Below are 21,201 nucleotides of genomic sequence, written 5' to 3'. Positions count from 1 at the left end.
CTCCAGTCTTCAGTGTGTCACAATGATCTTTCAGAAATCATTCTAATATGCTGATTTGCTGATCAAGAAACATTTTTTGTTATTATCAACTTTTTTTATTAATTTTGTGGAAAGCGTGATGTTTTTTTTTTTTCAGGATTCTTTGATGAATAGAAAGCTCAAAAGATCAGCACATTATAAATGTCTTTACTGTCACTTTTGATCAATGTAATGCCTCCTTGCTGAATAAAAGTATTCTTTTCTTTAAAAAAAAAAAAAATCTTATTAACTCCAACAAATGCAAACGGTAGTGTTTGTACTTGTAGGATGTAGAATTGTGTTTCCCTTTTTATTGACAGGAAGAGCTTCATATATTGAAAGGCCACAGCAAACATTTTAAAACTTCTCTTAAAGAAAGTAATATCACAATTTGACTTTATTGTTTATTTCATTTTTGGAATAAAATATTTTAAATAAGTATATCTATGTATGAATGTAGTAGCTCTGTCTCATGCGCCGCACCTCTAAGTTTTACACTAGACCAGTGACCGACTTATTAAAACAGATGCATGTTACAATGTTCATGAATGCTGCTGTTTTTTGTGATATCAAGTGTGATTCTGACAGTGATCTGCATTAGCCTTTCAGTATGAAGTTACATTGTGCTTTAGAATAAGTGTTCCTGGATGCTAGGGGAAGAAAATTAGTTCAGAAGCTGTTGTGTTGATTAAAATGACCCAAAATGAGCTTGTCTACAGAGATACATCATTATTTTTTGTAAGACACAAATCTCTTTTAAAGTTTTAGAAAACCACATCTGTCTTTATGAAAACAGAATCTTTTAAATATACATGCACACATATGCACAAAGTAAAAATGCCGTACAAATGTCAAATAGGTAGGATTAATCCAGTGTAAATGTGCTTAACATTTCACTAATCAAGTCAAATAAATGTTTATATGTTAGCTTGTGACTATTTTGTCTGTGTGTGTGTGTGTGTGTGTGCTTTAGCATTTTTTTAATAAAAAAAAAAGTTTTCTGTGATGGATAGGTTTAGGGGTAGGGTTAGTGTAAGGGGATAGAATATACTGTTTGTACAGTATAAAAACCATTATGCCTACGGAGTGTCCCCATAAACCACATATACAAGTGTGTGTGTGTTTACCTATGTGGGGATTTTTCTTTTTTGCTTGAATGAATTTCAAAACATGTAAACAAAAAACACTTCCAACATATCCATTAAAACCATAACTACTATAAAATGTAAAATGAATACAACTCAAAACAGAATTTTTGCACATGATTAATCATCTAAATACACCTCCAAAAGATTACACAGCTTTCTTGTTATGCATACATTTTAAGATTTGAAAAAGATCACCAATTACTTCTGCAAATGGCAGAGGATAAGATGAAGGTGTGTATGTTGTTTTTGTAAAAGCGTGCACGTGTACATATGGCAGTAAAGCACTCTACTGTGCTTGACGTGCTTGACCACATTGACACCACCTCGTGGTCAGGCGGGATCACGCACATATTTAAAACCTCTCTGGTGTCAGTGTTGGATAGGGGGCGGTAATGAGCAAACGAGGTCATGGGCGACCCTTAAAACATGGCGGCGGCTAGCTAATATGTCAAAAATGCTTTAGCTGAGGAGTTTCCTAGAAAAGCAGCATATTTCTGTACAGCACATTTGAATACTAGTGTTTTAATTTAAATCGGGATCGGGCAGATTGTACCCAGCGGGCGTCTGACGGCAGTGAGTCTTTCATTGTGTCAGGTGAGTTGGATTCGAACCCGCGTGAATCGCAGACCGTATGGTTGAAGGAAAGAGTGGACGATCAGCCTGAGCCACTGTTAAAAGCTGTCAGTGTAGAGAAAAAGCCCAAGTCTTTCCTGTGCTTTATGGAAGCAAGGGTTTCTTATTATAAAGTTATTTTTTAGAATATAATGGACTTCTGAAGGAGAAGGAACATCCATCAACTCAAGGCAGTAGCCTATATAACGTGCTATTTAAACCAGTTTTTAACTTTTTACAATGTAATGTCAAATGTATTTAATTATTTATTTTGCTTGTATGAGATTTAAATTAACGTTACTTGAGTAATTATTGTTTGGCATAACCTGAGTAAGCTCAATGTTGTGTTGTCACGTCGCCTGTCATCGGTACTTTGCGCATGCGTGGATTACTATTTGTGAACAATTTTAGTATCATACTAACAAAAAAAGTACCAGAAAAGTGTATGTTTTGGTATTGAATTTTCTATTTTTGTTTATATTGCCTATACATTTTTAATTTTTATTTGATATTCTATTTTTGTACACATTTGATTTAATTTTAGTATCACACTAACAGAATAGTACCAGAAAAGTGTATGATACCATGACAATGCCATGGTTCTTGGAAATGTATTTTCTGTAATATCATGGTATTTAATGAAATTTTGCTTGAACATGCTTTTATTGCCTATATTTTTTATTTGATATTCTATTTTTGTACACATTTGATTCAATTCTAATATCACACTAACAAAATAGTACCAGAAAATGCATGATGCCTTGACAGTGCCCTGTTTTTTTATATGTATTTGTTTGTATTATTATGGTAATTGATGAAATGTTGCTTGAGCATGCTTATATTGCCTATATATTTTTTGTTTGATACTTTATTTTTTTACACATTTGATTTTAAACCATTGTATATAAAATCAACACATTTCTTTACTTCTAGACTGTGCTCGGAGTAGTTCTGTGAAAGAACAGGTATTAATGGCAGCAGCTGCCCTGAAGTTGGGCGAGCATAAAGGCGAAAAAATGGGTTTGCCATGTGAAAAGAACACAGATAACCAACCAGGACAGATTAACCAGGAGAGTAAAGGAGCTACTCAGGACCCAGAGCCGCAAAAGATGAAGTCAGAGATCCAAATGTCTGGTAAGCGTGTTATTTCAGTATTCTATGTTTATTTTATTTCAAGTTACAAAGATGTTTTTTTTATGGGTTTAGTTAACTATAAAACCCCTGCTCTTATATGACTAGTTTGTCATTAGAGGAGAACCAAGTTCGTTTGATCTTCATGATGTGATTTAAATAGCTTTTGTTCTTTATGCCTTATAAGTGAATAAATACTCAGAAATGGATCTAATTCCCACTGTGTTCATGAATCTTTTATTATGACTTTCTTTTCTAGGACGGACCTCCCAGGTTCCCCCAGGTGTGGACCAGGAAAGCCCAGTTAATACAGAGGGAAACCAAAAGAATCAAGGTTCTAAGGCAAAGGCTCCTGTCAAAAGGAGGAGAAAGGAGATCATTCCACAGACTCCACCACAACATGACAATTCAGCAATCTCTGATACTTCTGACCTCACTGCTAGTGGTCGGCCCAAGAGGAGAGCTGCTAAAGTGTATGCTCTCCAGTTTTATGCAGTTTCCCACATATTTATACAGCATGTATAGATTATATGAATGTATAGTATACGGTATATTGCTGGATTAAATATATCTTGCTCTAGAAAAATCAATGGTCAGATGAAGTGTTCTGATCAGGACTTGAACTTGGTTATTCCACGTTGCGTAACCCAACATGCTTACCATTGAGCTATTCACAAAGTGTCTTAAAATTTGCAGTAGCAAAAACATAGATGGAAATAGATTGAAGTCAACGTGTCAAAGTACACACAAAAAGCTGCTTCTTGCTTGCTAACTATGCGCAGTCCAGTTTAACCTGGAACTCACCCCTTGTTTCACAGACCAGGTTTAAGCTAGTCCCAGACTAAAATGCATGTTTGAGCTGTTTTTACTGAAATCAACTTGTTTTATCTCAAGATGCACACCAGTAATTTTTTTTTTTCTAAGGCATGTTTATAAAAACTACTTAAATGTCCTAACTGAAGGTCTAATTCTGGCTTAAAGGAATAGTTCACTTAAAAATTTAAATTCTGTCATCATTTACTCACCCTCAAGTTGTTTAACCTGTATTAATTTCCTACTTCTGCGCTACACAAAGGAAGATATTTTGAAGAATGTCAGTAACCAGACAGTTGATATGGATCCCATTGACTTCCATAGTAGGAAAAAAAAAAAACATCGATGGGATCCATCAAATGTTTGGCTACCGACATTCTTCAAAATATCTTCTTTTGTGTTCAACAGAAGTAAGAAATTAATACAGGTTTGAAACAGCTTGAGGGTGAGTAAAGGATGACAGAATTTTCATATTTGGGTAAACTATCCTTTAATCTAATCCCTGTCTGTGAAACCAGGTCTTGGTGTGTAAAAAATATTGTGCCTTGAGTATTTAAATGATGTTGTCATTGTCCTTCCCTCAAGGCACAAACCTTGATGTATTTTCTTTAGAAACTGATTTGTCCTGATCAGCTGCTAATTTTGTAATAATGGTCTTCTTAATTCATCAAATTTTTTTCATCTTGATCAGTGCTTTAGATTATCTTCACAAGCTGGCCAAGGATCTCGGGACTCAATCAACAAAAGATAGGGCCGAATCTGGTGAAGCGAACAGCACCTCCAAGAAAAAGAATGCAGCAAGGGGAAGGGGGACGAAAAGGAAAACTCCAGAGTATGACAGCGACTTGGATGATGATGAGGATTTTTCCCCAGGAAAGGATGAAGGGGCAGAGAGTGAAGAGGAAGAAGATTCAGAGCCAGACTTCAGCTTGAACGTGGAGCGCAAAAGCAGACCATCCAGAGGAAATTATGTGAGTTTATTGTCCAATACTCTTTGGTCTGTTATTGACATTGATTTCCATATATGTGTGGTCTAATTTTTTAATTATGTTCTGCTCATCAGCAGTGTCTGCTTCCAAACGGCTTGGCTAACAATGTGATGGAGCCTGTCTGGAACTGTTTTAGTAGGACCAAATCATTGTAAGCTATACACTTTCTACAAGATTATGTAAGAATTGCCATTTTAGCAATTTAAAATATCGGTATCACTTGTATCTTTTCCTTCTTTTACTAAATGCTAGCCGGGATGAAAACTTTTCCCCCTGGGTGTTTCCTGAGTGGATTCCTTCTGCCAAAGATTGGCATTTCCTGTCCAGCAGGTATTAGTATAGCTAAATACCACATAATATCCATGGAAACAAAGAAATTGTCATAACAGGTGTTTGTTTTGATTAACAGTGAGGCTGAAAAATATTTACCCCAAGAGAAAGAATCTGCCTCTTTTACCTTTACTCGGGAAAAAATCAAGGGACGGATCAAACTGCAAACAGTGAAAAGGTAAGATATCACTTGTAAGTTTCCACTAACACGCTTTGGTTCTTTAAAATTGCATTCACAGTTGCTATCCACTTATCATGTGCATTTTGGGATATCGTATAAAAAACACTGGATTGGAAATGCCAAAATGTTAATAAATTCTAAAAATGCGCATTACAAACGTATGCTCTCAATTGAGGCGGCTACTTTTTCTTTTTTTTTATCTGATAAGAAGACACGCGAATAAACTACGATGGAAACACATTTACTGAATAAATCCCTCAATGCGCAGCAAAAAACTCATGTGACTTCACCTCTACAGAGGATGTGATTGGATAACTGGACTAACCAGTGGATCGGTTTCATTGCACGGTCATCTCAAATGTTGGTTTTATCATTCTGAAATGCTTGAGGCAAACGTCTGTCATCAAAGTTGATTTGATAATGCAATTTCACAGGAAGTGACGATTTTGTTCTCTTTTCTCGTTTTTCTCTTTTGCACATAAGTTACATTCGCAACTTTGGATGGAAACAGCTACTGACAGTGATTAAATCATCCTGTTGTTTGCTAGTACGCAAAGGAATGACACTGACAGTTGCTGTCATTGTCTCTTTCATACAAATATTTTTTACATGGTGTGATTGTTGCCATTATTAATAAATGAGATCTGTTACAATTAATTTCAGCTAGTACAGGCGGGATTCCCAAACTTTTTTTTCTCAGTCAGTCCCCTTTGACCTAAAATAGTTAAAATAAGTATTCCTGAGATCAACTTTTAAAAAATGTAACTACACATTCACATTTTCTCTGTTGCTAGTTATTGTTTGGTTAATTGATCAAATATTTCATCTTTTTTCGTAAGTGTTTTATTTTGATTCTTTTCATTTTTAAATTATTTATTTTTATTTTTATTATTAGTACACTACCGTTTAAGAGTTTGGGGTCGGCACGGTTTTTAATGTTTTTAAAAGTTTTCTTTTATGCTCACCAAGGCTGCATTTATTTAAAAAAATATATTTGTTTACACAAACAACTGTTTTCTATTTTAATATATTTTAAACTTATTCATGTGATGGCAAAGCTGAATTTTCAGCATCATTACTCAATTCTTCAGTGTCACATGATCCACCAGAAATCATTCTAATATGCTGATTTGGTGCACTTATTATTATCATAAATGTTGAAAACAATTTTGCTGGTTAATACTTTTGAGAAAATGTGAAAACTGTGTGTTTTTTTCAGTGTTCCTTGATGGATAGAACATTTAAAAGAACATCAATTCTGAATAATGCAGAATAAAAGTATTCATTTATTTTAAAAATAGTCTTACTGACCTCAAACGTTTAAATTGTATTGTATATCTGCTCTCATGAAAAAATGTCTGCAGGTTTGAATCATTGCCACATCATTCTGAGCGCTGGGACACTCTGTTCTTTGTGGGGGGTCCTGTGCGGTCCATGGAGTGGTGCCCATGTCCTGACGGGGCAGCAAAAAGACAGTATGCCGCCATCTACTGCCACAAAGGCATGGATGACAAACACAAAATCAACAACCTGTACTCAGGTCCTGTCTTACTGCAGCTGTGGGACATCGGAGACCTTCAGTGTAAAAGCAGGTGACCAAGATAAGGCACTTACAGATTGGCTTTAAGAGGAAATATGTATGGCGTGTTGGGCTTATAATAAAATAGTAATTTCTGACACTCTTATCTGCCCACTTCAGGCCCTCAACTGCTCCTCATCTAGCATATGCTCTAGCGATCGATGACGGATGCATCTGGAATATAAAGTGGTGTCCTGCAGGAGTGTGGGAGCTGCCCTCCACCAGCAGAAAGGTAAGAAATGACATTAGACCAAATAGTCTTAAGAAAATTTAAAGGAGTGTGTTGAATGTATCTTTTTTGGTTCAGAATTAACCAAATTTAAATCGATACATCAACCCTTCTTACAAAATGTGTTTTTGTCTTACCCTGATTCACTATGGTAAGCATATTAGTATAACAGTTTATATTTTAGACCTGTCGAGATGGTTTTCGCAGGAATTTGCATACATGCATCACTCGCGTGGCACCTGCGTGTCATATCCATAAATAGAGAAAAGCTGCACCGGCTACTTTGACGAGTGTATGGTGTGGGAGTGGCAGAGGTTAGTTGTCACAATGAGCGAGAAAGGTTGACATGGAGCCGCTAAATCTCAAATCTCCGGGGAACAGATGAGACTCTGCTGGCAGAGCTCGTAATAAAATGAGAATCAACATTGGCTTGGCTTTTCGAAAAGGTCATAATTATCCAAACAGTCACACAACCAAAACAATGTACTTCCGCAAAATGCATTCAGTTTTGTTTTTTTAACCGCTAGAGGGCCGTATGTTACATAGTGTACCTTTAAAAGAAAAAAATTATAATTTTGTATTGAACAAAAATGTATTAAAATAATGCTTTCAAATTAATTGTGTTTGTGAGAACATTCTTCTTAATACTTTTCTGTGATCTTTTTTTCTTTTTTGATTGTGATGATGTAAATGTGTTTTCATTTTTGTCAGGCTCCACAAATGCCTAGATTAGGTCTTCTAGCAGCAGCTTTCTCTAATGGAACCATCGGTGTCTACAGTCTTCCACACCCAGAAGCCCTTGCAGCACACCATCAAAGTAAAGGTGAGAGAATGGGTAAATGCATTTCTTTAACGGGGTCATATCAGGTCCACTTAAAATACTTGTGCCAAGGACAGTCAATGTTTAGTTTGTCAGGACTATTTTAACACTCTCTGTGTGACACTTGGCTGTTTTTTAAGAACAGGGGTGTCCAATCCTGCTCCGGGAGGGCCAACTTCCCCTATAGCGTTTAGCTTCAACAAGTTTCTAGTGATCCTATAGACCTCGATTAGCTTGTTCAGATGTTTAATTCGGGTTGAGGCTAGACTCTGATGGAAGGTGGCCATTCCTGATTGGACACTCATGATTTAGAAGCACCCAGTGTTTTCATGTGCAATGTGTTGATCCTTCCAGAAGAGGACAGCACAAGACAGAAGAGTCCCAAGCCAAGTGCTATAATGCATTTTTCTTACTAGCACTAAACAAACTATCTAACAATCAAATCTATATCGCATGATGTCTTTTCTTTATTTTTATTACATTGGAAAACAGAACAGAACAAACTAAATTTACTGAAATTGTTTGGAAGAATAATGGAATTTATTTATGTATTGATTGATTGTTGTTATAATTGTTTGATTTCATTTTGTCTATTAATTAATTAATTAATTAGTAATAATGATAATTATTATTATTTTACCCTGTAAGTATATTTACAATTTTAGTCAAGGTGTGGTATTTTACTACAGACTTTCAAACAAATATTTTCTGAAGGTATTCAGGCTCTTAAATGTGGATCGTGGGATGTTATTTTATTTCATTGCCCATCTTAAGGCCACATGCACTGATAAAATGGCCAGCGCAGGCTGATTGTCCCGTGGGAGCTCGTAATGTCCTCTCCTCAGGTAGTGCTGGGAACAGACTGATGACCTGTCGTTCACTGCATCATTCCCTGTTTTTCTCTTTTCTTTATTCTCTTAAACACATTATCTGTACTGTTTGTGTGTGTGTTTGCAAAAGATTACCCTCCCAGGGCTTCTCATTCATCACGGTCACAGTAAGAGAGCTAGGAAAAAGGAGGGAGGGTCTAGTGCCTATATGAGTTCCACCGCCGTTTGATTAGAGGCCCCCCTTTTCACAGCAGCGGTATGTCGCTTGTCCACAGTTAAACCGCTCCTCATAGCCGAGTCTGTTTTATGAGAAGTTGACCATTCTGAAAGCAAAAATCATACTTTTTCAATCACTATTCAAACATGTTAGTCTTTCTGACTATATGAAAATCTTTGCATGAAAAATGTATAGCAAGCATTTTTTTTATATTATGCTGTTTTTGATGTCACAGAATACAAATTGCGTACACTGAATGGGATTGTTAACGGATAGATTTCTACAGGTATTATATACAGCCTTGGTTGAATTATAAAGATCCTTTTGACTCACGAATGATGCCAGCAAATAACTAGAAACAGAGAGAGAGAACAAGAAAGAATGTGTGTCTGTGTGTGGGTACAGGTACAGGTTAAGATATGTTGTGAGCGGACCAAATGTCCTCACTTATATATTATGACAACCGACTTGTGAGGATATTTTACTGGTCCTCACTTGTTAAAACATTTTTTTTTTATTAAAATCTAGTGTTTTGCACGTGTTTCTGTGATGGGTCGGTTTAGGGATAGGAGTTGGGTTAGGGGATAGAAAATATTATTAACTTGATATAAAATCTATGGAAGTCTACGCCCTCACTAATTGTGTGTGTGTGTGTGTGTGTGTGTGTGTGTGTGTGGTCCTGGTATTCCCTACGTTATTGAGACCGAATGACCTCACCCCACAAGGATAGTAATAACAGTCATTTGGGATAGGTTTAGGGGTATTATACAGTTTGTACAGTATAATAATAAAACAATAAATAATAAAAGGTTTGCGTGTGTGAAAGAGATCTCCCTCTTGCACTGATCTGCTGGTACTGTGTTCTGTATCCAGATGCCAGTCATTGGTTAACATGATGAATGCATATCATATTTTAATTGATTGAGCATACAGCCAACAATCCATCACATCTCAAGAGCTGATAATATATTTATAATGAGTTATGTAGTGTACCTGTTAAATAACAAGGCTGCTAATTGAAAAGGTTGCAGGTTTGTACCCGGTGAAAAGCAAAGCATTAACAGTTTCCATACCACTGCGATTTAACTAGTAACTTAACATGGCAGAGTTCTGTAGCAGGCTTTAAACATCATGGAAACATTCTGATACGGCAGCAAAATCATTCTCTCGCAACTTATTGTTCTGACTTACACAATTTTATGATACAGTAATGCAAAATTGTGTTTGCTATGATCTTTAATGGTTTACGTACTTTATTTTTTTTAAGTAATTAATTATTTGCAGCTGTTTTCAACCTTGATAAAAACAAGAAATGTTTCTTGATCAGTAAAAGCAGCATATTAGAATGATTTCTGAAGACTGGAGTAATGATGCTAAAAAAAAAATCCAGCTTTTCCATCACAGAAATAAATGACATTTTAAAGTATATTCAAATACAAAACACTTGTTTTAAATTGTAAAAAAATAAAAAAATGTTTGATCAAATAAATGCAGCCTTGGAGGGGTAAGAGACTTATTTCAAAAACATGAAAAAATGTACCCCAAAATTTTGAACAGTTGTAAACTGTATCTAATTTTTTTTAATCAAATTTAATTTGATCAAGAAACAATATTCATATAGGGCTTCTCATGGCTATTGAAATCCTGGAAATATAATAGAATTTTAGTGGAATTAATGGACTTTTCCACTTAATACACTAGTAAACGGGCAATTTCATGGCCGTCCTCACTATTTATCATTCAGACATTCAGCTTTTGTACTAGGTTTCTCTAGTTATTGAGTAGTGATATGGTCCGTCCTTCTGGTCCCTCAGGGGCCCTCGGTGTGGTAGACTCGGGGCCCTGCTCCAGTGGAGATAAGAACTGCCCACGTTCTTAAATGAACCGTCTCTGTTTCTTCAGTGCTGCCAGTGTCTTATTCTCCCTGTTTGCAAGCTTCTAATTCATCGATCCTACTCTAAGCTTTAATGCTTTCTTAATTCCACTTTCCTGAGGCCAGAAGAACTGTTCGGATGTAACAAATGCTTTCTTTAAAAACCTCTTTCTCTCAAAGGACTGAAGCTGTTAGTGAGCGTTAATTCTTCTTCAAGTTGAGTCTTGAATTTAAAAGGGAATTTGAGAAAAAGAAATCCTGGTTGAATGTGTATCACTTAGATCTGGACTGAAATGGTTACTGCACCGCTTGCATTTTATTTCTCTGTGTTGTAAATTCTGAAGGAATGCCTGGATATTGTTCAACTAAAAGAAGTTCTCTATGACCTTTACAAAGCTATTCCTTCTCTCGCTCTTGTATTTTCCGGATATTATTACAGAAATTGCTTCTCACACTCCACCAGTTTAACATCTACACACTGGTTTTGGAAACTGTTTTGTTGAGGCACTGTTCATGGCTCTGTTTGTGGTTTTTACTGGACTCGCTCTCCTGGAGTCTCTGGCCAAGAACTTTTGGATCCCTCAGGGAATTAACCTTCATTACTGAACGCACAATCCTTCTGTCAGACCTCAGACCTGCTCTTTGGCGTGTGTGTGTGTGTGTGTGTGTGTGTTGGAGTGAGTATGTTGGAGTGAGTATGTTGGGGAGATCATTGGGGAGATTTTCATGTATATGAAAATCAAAATATTTTTGGTTTGTTTATATATTTTATAGGTTTTTATTTATGTTTTGTTAAAATATATATTTTTTGCTTTCTTTTTTTGTCTTTATATATTTTTTTAGGTAATTTATTCATATTTAGCTAATATTTGTTATATTTACTGAATATTTATTTATTAGGAAAAATTACATTTTTATTTTTTTTATTTTTGTTTTTATTGGTTTGGTTATTGTGTATTGTTTTTTTTTTTCAGTTTTAGTTGTTTTTATGTTCATTTTGTTTTTGTTTTTTATTGTAATTTAATTGTGTTTTTATTGGTTTTTGTTTATATTGTCATTTTATTTATTTTTTTATTCTGGTTTTATTGTAATTTTATTAGTTTAATTTATATAGTTTTTATTGTCCTTTTATTTAGGTTTTATTTATTAATATTTTGTTTATTCTGTAATAAATACAAATTTATTATAAATTATTATTTTAATTTGTTTATATATTGGATTAAATGTATTTTTTTATTGCTTCATTTGTTTTTGTACATCTCCTTGTTTTTCTCTTCGTTTTTATTTTACTTTAGGTTTTTGTTTATTAAACATTTTGTTCTAATTTCATGCCATTCATTTTATTATATCACATGAACATTCATTTGAACCTTTTCGTACTGTAGATTGATTATTGGATTGTCCATTGATTTGAAAAGGACTCACAGTAGCAATTATAGGACACGTTTCAAAAACCTAGTGATAAAACAGTTAACCACATTCCCACTTTCCATGTATGGTCTCGGGTTTGGAAGGTTTATGCTAGATAATTATAAATAGGTTTTCTGTGGAGTGAAAAGGTGTCCCGCAAAAGGTGACGAGGGAGACGCTGACTCCTCCCTTCTCAATGGAGATAATTTACTGGCTTGTTTTCATCAGACAAGGATCTATAATTGAAATGACAAAAAAGATGCATCGCTACACAGTTATTAGTGTTTGAGGCCATGAATTTCAGCCGAATACCTGACACCCGTTTCCTCCTGGCCTGTCAATCAAAAAGACCTTAGTCAGCCTGGAGAAAGGGCCCGTGATCAGGGCTGTCTGAATGAGTGGATCAGAGGTGCGATGCTTTATCGACCTGATCGACCCGTCACCTCTGTGTACGGCTCGGACCTGAAGCCATGCGGCAATATATCACTTCTGCACTCTACTCCCATACACACACACTCTGTCCATGCGCACATTGTCTGACCATAGACACACAGTTTCATTGTCCATAGACACAGTGTCTGACCATAGACACACAGTTTCATTCACCACCTCTAGCACTTCTCTTTTGTTTTTATTCTCTGCTTAATGAGAATATGAATCACTGTTTAAAGAACTTGGAGATTCGTTCTCATTTTTTGTTCAAGAAACACTAATTGGAGTTTTTAGTAGATTAGTAGATTTTTTTTAAAGTATTATTTATTTATAAATAAAAGCACAACCTCTACAGCTATAGAGATTTTACGCAGGAGTCTTAAAGGGATGGTAGCAAAAACAGACCATTTGATCCTAATAGTACAGGAGAGCAAGTGGAAAATGGTGATGAAAACTAAATTGTGACTTTTTAATGGGGGAAAAAAACTCTATATGATAAAATGCACTGTATTTGACCCCTTTAAATGATGACATTGTTAAATTGCTGCTTGTTTATACTTTCCATTATTTCAGTTAAGCACATCCTTGTTCACAGATCCTTGTTCCTTTGATTGTTTTTCTTGATAAATGCAGTCATGTGTTGAATAGTAATGCTCCTATCTATAAGCGCACATTGAACACATTTATGTGTTTTCCAATAGGAGAAACCAGCCAAGCACCGCTGATATGCCGGGTAGGTCAATATCCACTCTCTGCCAGCATGCTTCTTATTTTCACAGTTAAGACCTCAGTCTTTGTTTCACACACATTAAAACACATACTGTATTACACAGTCATTGCATCAAACCTAAAGCAACTGATGTAAAGGTAGAATGGCAAGAGATCATTGGAATGCTTGCTTGAATCTGACGTGTCATTTTCACTGTAGCTTAATTTCACAATTTTTGAAGTGGTTTTTCACTAAAACTGTTCTGGTTATGGCTCCTCTGGGGCATTTTATGAGCCATCTACGTAACATTTTCAAGCATCCAAGAGGTGATCTTCTGGAAATTAGCTGTCATGGTAGAAGGACCTTCTCAAACTAAGTGTTAAGTGTAGAGTGAAGGATTAATCTAATCTTTTTCTTGGATAAGGGCAGAAGGAAATAGCTTTATAGAACTAAAAATAGAACTAAGAATTTAAAAATGTGATTTAATAAAATATATAGTGTAAATATTAAATGGTAATAATAATATTTTCATAAACATAGTTCTATAATTTCTATAGTGGGTTGTTTCTATACATTTTTGTATATTTTATATAAATGGGAATTTCTATAGTGCATATACATTTTTAAGCTGTGCTTTGATCTAAAATATATATATTTTTAAAACAGCTAGAAATGTATTTTTAGAAATACATTTTATTTAAAAAAAATACATAATTTCTACCCGTTTTCTATTATTTAGAGCATCTTAAATATTTTAGCACTGCTTAAAAATGTATGCACTATTTTTGCACTATATTTTGCATTGTCATAAAAAACATTGTGTATTATATGTAATATATATATATTTTTAACTTAACTTAAAATGTAGGAAATTTATATGTGGTAATCATGGAAAAACATTGTAAAGTCATGGATATTCATTGGTCAAAAGCTGGAACCCTGAATTTGGTATACCATTAATTTTGAAATTATTGCAGATAGAGGAAGTGTTCTAGATCAGTGTTATATGACCTGTTTTATGATGGTGTGTTTTTGCAGGTGAAGAAGACGCTTTGTTTGAAGATGGGCTCCAACCAGGCAGATCATAAAGGTCAAAGTGGCCTGTGCTTTGCTATGGATTGGCTCCATGTCAAGCCACATAACCTCTTGGCAGCTGGCTTCTATGATGGTAATTTAATATTGTCTATTTGTTTTTCTAAAGAGAATTGTAAAAATGTAAATATCTTTGTTTCTTTATGTCGCAATATTTTACGTTTGTGATGTTTCACCTCATTTTCTCTTTTCCAGGTCTGGTTGGTTTGTGGGATCTTGCTAGCAAGTCTACACTACTGAGAGTCAAGTCTCCAGATGGAGTTGTGTCTCTCTTCCCTTACCACTGTTTTCATGCCCACGACGAGAACATCCGAACCCTGACCTGGTGCAAAGCCTCGAGGTGAGAATCACCTGTTGTGCAGTCAGACGTTTGGTGTGGACTTGGCTATTATTTATATGAAATTGTAGTATCCAGTTTTTTTTTGTCATTGGTATTTGTGGTGTATTTTGTGATGAGCCCGCCCATGGAGTTTTCTCATTTAGCAACAGAGAAGCAGTCTAGATCAAATATATTTCATCATATAGCATCACACATTGTTTCAGCATCAGTAGTTTCAACAGCCTGTTCGTAGCATTTCGATTTAAAGAGCTGTGACCTTATAAAAGACTGCTGTAAGTGGCATTAGAGAAGTTCATTTGGAAAATGACACCCTATCCCTCTGCCCCACAGGAGGCTAGTGAAATCAAGTGGAGATTTCTTGTGTTTTGATTTTGATTTTATTTTTCTTGTGCTTTAAGCTCTTTAAATGTGACTGCTCATGTAGAATTCAGATACACCTAAAGAAAATGCTTTAAAGGTTGCAATTTGTATGCATGCACTAGGGCTGTGCGATTAATCGGAATTGATTTCGATTTTGGCTTCCAACGATAACGAAAACAAGATAATCGAGGTAAAGCGATCATTGTTCCGCTGCCGCATTCTGTCCAGCACACCTTCCTTTCCTTCACTCCCTAAAAAGCCCAAACTTTGCATTTTACATCACTCACTTATTTGGCTGATTTGGATGTTGTCTTTTTCTTACACTAGTTAGTCTAGTATTAGTTTTTGCTATAGTAAAAAAGTCGAATTATTGTGAAATTTCACTGATATTTCCAATGACTCATTTCGTGAAATAAGACTTTGATCATATCGCCCACCAATAATCATGTGCGATAATCGTGATTTCAATATTGAGCAAAAATAATCGTGTTTATGGTTTTTGCTATAAACGAGCAGCCGTACCATGCACCCAATTTGAAGCGTTCAAGCCGGAGGGTTTGAGGGGGGATCAGCTGTCTCTTGTGCCCTTTTACTGTCCAGATGCTCAGAGGACAGCATCTGGGGTCAGAAGGATTTTATTTTTAAAGAAGTTATTCAGCAAGGATGCGTTAAATTAAAGTGACAGTAAAGACTTTTATAATGTTACAAAAGATTTCTATTTCAAATAAATGCTGTTCTTTTGAACTTTCTATTCATCAAGGAATCCTGAAACAAATGTATCACAGTTTCCACAAAAATATGAAGCAGCACAACTGTTTTCAACATTGATAATTATAAGAAATCTTTCTTTAGCACCAAATCTGCATATTAAAATGATTTCTAAAGGATCATGTGATGTGTAAATTCAGCTTTGACATCACAGGAATCAATTATATTTTAACATGCTGTATCATGAAATAGAAAGTGGTTATTTTAATTAGTAAAAATATTTCACAATATTTACTTTAACTTTTGATTGGTAGTGTACCTGGAGAGCATGTCGCTAGCAAGATTACTGGGAATATTGTTAAAATTATTGGTCTGTTACTCTGTTTGTAATTGTGATGAGGTGTGAAAAACATGAATTACATATGTTTTTATCTACTGTGGTTGGGAAGTAACTTGTTGGTGACAGTCGGAGATGATCGCATGGCTAAAATGTGGGATGTGAGGAAAGCCTACGTGCCTCTTTTGGCAGTAAAGCGCTGCCTGTCCCCTGAAGTGTACTGGCCCCTCTTTTGGAGCGGCTTCCTGATGGCTCAAGAGTGTTGCTTTGCCACGTGAGTCTATACATTTTTGCTCTTCTGAATATATGATATAAAGTTTTAAGTCAGGCATTGTATTTATATTCTTATCAAATATTTTTTTTCCTTTGCTTTGTGTAGGTTTGGGCAACATGGAGTGCATTATTTTGATTCAGGTTACCTTGGAATTAAGCCTTACTTTGTGTGTCCTAGAAAAGCCACTATTTGGGTACGTGGACATTTCACAAGATTATCTCGACATGGTTTAATATAATCACAATTGTCTAATAATGACAAAACGACTCTCTCTTTCAGAGCCTGTCTATGTCTGATTGGATGAATACTTTTGCTGTTTCGGACAATGGAGGAGATTGTTTGTTTAGTTTGCTTCCTGAAATGGATATGGACCCCAACACTATCAGACGACGGAGATATGTAGGTTTTTTTTTTTTTTTTTTATCCTTAATTGAATTCCCACATATTAAAGACTTAAATTAACATTGACCATTTTGCATAATCCCCACAGTCAGTGTACAGGACTGACATGGTCCAGTTTGAACCCGGTGAGAGGCCTGGAGATGAGGAAGAGGAGGAGGACATGGAAAACGCTCCAAATAACCCTAGGAAGGAGCCATTGACCTACAAAGGAGCAGTCAGAAAGTACTATCTCCACTTTCATGACTTGGACCTGGTGAGAAACTCAAAAACAGGATTCATTGTTTAACTTCATCGTCGAGCGGTAGAGCAGTTTTCTTCATGACATATCTCTGTGCTTGGGAAATTATGTAGGAAATCAGATTTTGAGAGTATTGATCTTTTGTTGCCACTTAAGCTATTTTCTTTCACTTTCACCAGAGCTCTGCACCAAACGAAATATTTTTTTGGAAAAGTAAAGGGCTCTTATTGTCCTGGCTCATGAATATTATTTAGGTGATGTATTGTTAATATTCATAACTGATTTGCTGAAAAGCAGGTGGACGCTAGCCATATTAGGGTTTGTTGAAGCTGTTGTTTTATTTGACCGACTACATTTTTGTCTTTGCACTTCGACCAAACAAAAAAAAAAACTCTCAAAATTTAAAAAAAGTGGGGTACATTCCTGAAAGTGGGAGGGGTGTGTCCATCCCAGTTTTAATAATAGTTACGCACTTGATTTTCTGTATGTTTTTCTGTGTACGAAGTATGCGTTTGCAAGACCATGTAAAAATCCATCAGTGGCCTCACTAATATGTGTGTATATGATAAAGGCTGTGTGTGTATGATCTGTGTGTGATGGCTACTGTGTACTGCAGCCTATTCCACAGATCATTACACACGGACTGTGCAGGAGCCGTGGCCGGGCTGGATTTATTGGCTTAGTTATTTTCCCAGCACACCTGAGCGAGTACAGGAGACACAGTTGAGAGCCCAGGTGTGCTGTCTGCGTGTTACCCTCTTGGCACCCCTCTCTCTCGTATCCCTCATCCCGCATCTCATGGGTTATATGTTGATTAAGTTCTGCACCCTTCATTAATTTAAAGTCATACCCGCCTGGAGGCCTACCCCCATCACAGAGATGCTCCATCTGTTCTGCCCTCTCACGCTCCAGCGCTCCACCCCCCTCCGTCCGTCCATCCATGGCGCACTGCACATGTCCACTTCATGGCCACGGTCTGGAGCAGGCAAGAGCTGTTTGAATTGGGTTAATTGAACTCTCCTCAGTCATCCTTGCACATACACACACACATTCAGGCAGCAAAGGAACAATGGTCTGAATGGTAGCACTACTCTGTGACCACTGTTGGATAAACTGCAGTAGTTGGGAAGGAAATGTCCTTTTTAAAGCATTAATGGTAGAGCAGAATGCTAGCAACACCAAGGTCATGGGTTTGATTCCCAGGGGAATGCATGGATTGATAAAATGTATACCTTAAATGCAAATGCATAAATGTATTCAGCAGACAATAGAGATTTTAATGTATTGAGTGATTTTAGATAATTTTGTTATATATATATATACACACATACATACACTCTCTTTATATATAAAGAGTGTTCGATCCCCAGACAGTAAAGGTAAATGTAAAAAAATAATAATAATAAAAAATAACATTTATTTATTTATTTGTTATTTATTTTTACATTTATTGTCTGGGCATCTAACACTCTCTTTAAGTTCTAATCTAATACATTTTTAATCTAATAATACTAGTAATTTAATAACACTATTAAGTAGCAAATCTTAAAATGAATATCCATTATTTATACTGTACATTAATATATTTATTTAGTTTGTGTTTTGTTTTAAATTTTAGACATATTAATAATTATAGACATAATAGAATATTATAATACCATCCATTTATTGTTTATCGGCCATATCATGAAAATAATTATTAGCGGTATCAGCCAGAATTGTAATATAATATCAGCACATGTTTAATGTCTTCTGAAGCGTTGCAATAACTTTGTGTGAGGATTGGATGTAGATTGAACTGCAAGTCATTATATTTACTGTCATAGTCACTTCATTTCTAGAATGCATTTGTAATTTTCCTTTATACCAACTTTTTTTCTGCTGCTGTGTGAAAATTGCCAATGATGCACTGTACCGTATAAAAGTAATTCAAACTGTGAGAGATTGAAACTAGACGCACTGGGTTTCAGGCGCAATCTTATTATGAGATAATAAAGTTTTGAACGTGACACGGATAGTAATGTGAAGTAGTTGATGATATCCGCTATAATAAGTGTAAGTAACCGTACTTTCTATCTAGTGCTCTCTTAACTGGAGTTAACAGCTGGGGTTTTTTCTCTCTGTCAGGGGAACTTTGCTAAGTGTGAAAATCGGCCCATGATGAAGCACCTGCATGAAAACGAGGTCAAAGGTGTCGCTAAAGTGGACCAGATGCCACTGAGCGCACTCTACAAGGTGAGATCACATTTATCTATACAACAGTAAACAAGACCAGCTGACGCCCTTGTGGAGATTTAACCTGTATTAGCTATATTGTTACTCACTCTGGAAAAGCTATAGTTGTATGTATCAGTGGCAGTGCGCTGCTGTCTGGAGTGTTTGCACTGGCCAGTGAAAGAGAGAGAGAAAGAGCTGGTGGTTTGCTGAGAGTTAAGCAAGAAGATGGACAGAAGCTAATGGCCTGTAAAATTAGGAAAATGTCACTCTGGGTCTAGAGTGGATGATGGGAGGAGAGCCAAAAAGCAGCCTGTGTAGATTGAAATGGTGGATCTTTCTGAATAAAACACTGCACAATGTAACATTTGATCATTTATGGTTATAAGGATATTGTAAGAAATGGCCAGTTGCATTTTATTGATGTAATGATTTATTTGTATTGCTCTATATAAAGTACATTTCTGATAATATAATTTGTAATATTTAATATATATTTTAAATATTTATTTCATTATATATATTTTAGTGCTGTCTAATTGCAATTAATCGCATCTAACATAAAAGTTTGTTTACATTAATGTGTGTATATATTATTATATTTATTTATATATATATATATATATTAGATATATTTCTCTCTCTTTCTGTGTGTGTGTACACACATACATATATATATATATATATATATATACACATTCTCACACACACACACACACACACATTATATAAACACACACACATTATATAAACAAACTTTTTTGTTAGATGCAATTAATCGGGATTAATCGATTTGACAGCACTGATATATTTTGAGTACAATTAATGTTGGTAACACTTTACAATAAGGTCCCGTAAGTTAAAGTGAAGATCTCCTGTGTGTGTGTATGAATGTGTGTATGTGTGTTTGTTTGTTTTGAACTGTAGTGTAAAATAAATGTGGAAAAGTTTGATTATACTCCCTTTAATCCTATTTTGGAAATGAAAACTATGGCCAAGGAGGAAGTTACAGGCAGAACTGGATGTCTTCCAGCAAGAGAAGTGTTTATTGTTCATCAGAGCCACATACACAGTGATTATAGCTGTGCTAAAATGCTTTATTGCTGGCGGCATAGTGCAGTAACCCACAGAGGACATGCAGGAACAGAAGGTTTAACAGACCTTTCGGAATTACTAATTAATCTGATTTAGATCATAAATATATCTGCACAGGGGCCAAAATTAACGCTGACCAAGAGCAAAATGCAAGCTACTCAACACTTGATGTGAATGTGATGTGAATGATACAAACCAGTGACATCTACTTAAGAAATTTAGTGTTTTTTACTCTCTTTCTCTCTCAGGTGCGTTTTAACCCAAACATGGATTCATACAACTGGGTGTTGTCGGGCGGTCAGTCGGGTTTGGTGCGTGTGAACTGCGCTCGTGGACTGAGCTGCTCTGTCATGCTCAAGCAGTTACGTGAGGCTCAAGCCCAGTTCAGCGCCATGTTCCAGTCTCAGGAGCCCGATGACTCTGTGACCGCTGTTCGTCACAGCACAGCGGATACAGTACAAGTGCGCTAGTCTCTGCTCTACCTTACAATGGATTGTGATGTCATAACAGGCTTATACTTTTGGACTTATTTTTAAATGACTGATACACCCACTTTTTATCCTTAAATTATAATGAATGAAGCAAAAACTATTTTGATACAAAGCATCTGTATATTCCCGATTTTATATTTTTGTGCATTTCGTTTTTAGCGCTGTACAGAGAGGAAAACCTTTTGAACTTCTTTGCACTGGTGTGAAGCTCAGACAGGAGGGTTGTGATGTTTTTAGGTTAGTATCGTTATCTCAATGTTTTGTCCTTTCCAAGGTGTGTGTGGACAATGAAATCGTCAGCACTTAAAAGTACCCGTTTCATTTATGAG

General features: G+C 35.8%; 1 protein-coding gene and 1 long non-coding RNA gene across 3 annotated transcripts; both read left to right on the top strand.

The window, feature by feature from the left end:
• The first annotated feature begins 130 nt into the window (after nt 1–130).
• On the top strand, nt 131–783 carry LOC130103155 (uncharacterized). The gene is made up of 2 exons (XR_008809326.1): nt 131–466; nt 509–783. It is a non-coding gene; the product is annotated as an uncharacterized LOC130103155 (long non-coding RNA).
• A 783-nt stretch (nt 784–1,566) lies between these two features.
• gtf3c2 (general transcription factor IIIC, polypeptide 2, beta) lies at nt 1,567–21,188 on the top strand. Of its 2 annotated transcripts, none has more exons than XM_056269351.1 (19): nt 1,567–1,760; nt 2,712–2,912; nt 3,169–3,382; nt 4,414–4,693; nt 4,789–4,862; nt 4,964–5,041; nt 5,121–5,219; nt 6,587–6,814; nt 6,922–7,033; nt 7,742–7,853; nt 13,314–13,345; nt 14,360–14,489; nt 14,609–14,753; nt 16,271–16,432; nt 16,538–16,625; nt 16,712–16,831; nt 16,923–17,087; nt 19,200–19,307; nt 20,630–21,188. In XM_056269351.1, exons 2-19 carry the CDS (start codon nt 2,750–2,752, stop codon nt 20,849–20,851), a joined length of 2,532 nt encoding a protein of 843 aa, XP_056125326.1. In that variant the 5' UTR covers nt 1,567–1,760; nt 2,712–2,749; the 3' UTR covers nt 20,852–21,188. The 2 variants fall into 2 exon arrangements, with proteins under 2 accessions (XP_056125326.1, XP_056125325.1); XM_056269350.1 differs by having other exon boundaries at nt 4,786–4,862.
• Nucleotides 21,189–21,201: the final 13 nt, after the last annotated feature.

This window comes from Rhinichthys klamathensis, unplaced genomic scaffold (genome assembly GCF_029890125.1).
Source record: "Rhinichthys klamathensis goyatoka isolate OS25496 unplaced genomic scaffold, OSU_Roscu_1.1 h1tg000281l_1, whole genome shotgun sequence".
Lineage (NCBI taxonomy): Eukaryota > Metazoa > Chordata > Actinopteri > Cypriniformes > Leuciscidae > Rhinichthys > Rhinichthys klamathensis.
Note: the sequence above shows the minus strand (reverse complement) of the source record. Positions and strands in the feature narration are given on the sequence as shown.

Coding starts and splice junctions, on each gene's coding strand:
- gtf3c2 (XM_056269350.1), top strand. CDS start 2,750: ATGGCAGCAGCTGCCCTGAAGTTGGGCGAGCATAAAGGCGAAAAAATG. Junction 3,383..4,413: donor AAGAGGAGAGCTGCTAAAGT/GTATGCTCTCCA, acceptor CATCTTGATCAG/TGCTTTAGATTATCTTCACA. Junction 19,308..20,629: donor CACTGAGCGCACTCTACAAG/GTGAGATCACAT, acceptor TTTCTCTCTCAG/GTGCGTTTTAACCCAAACAT.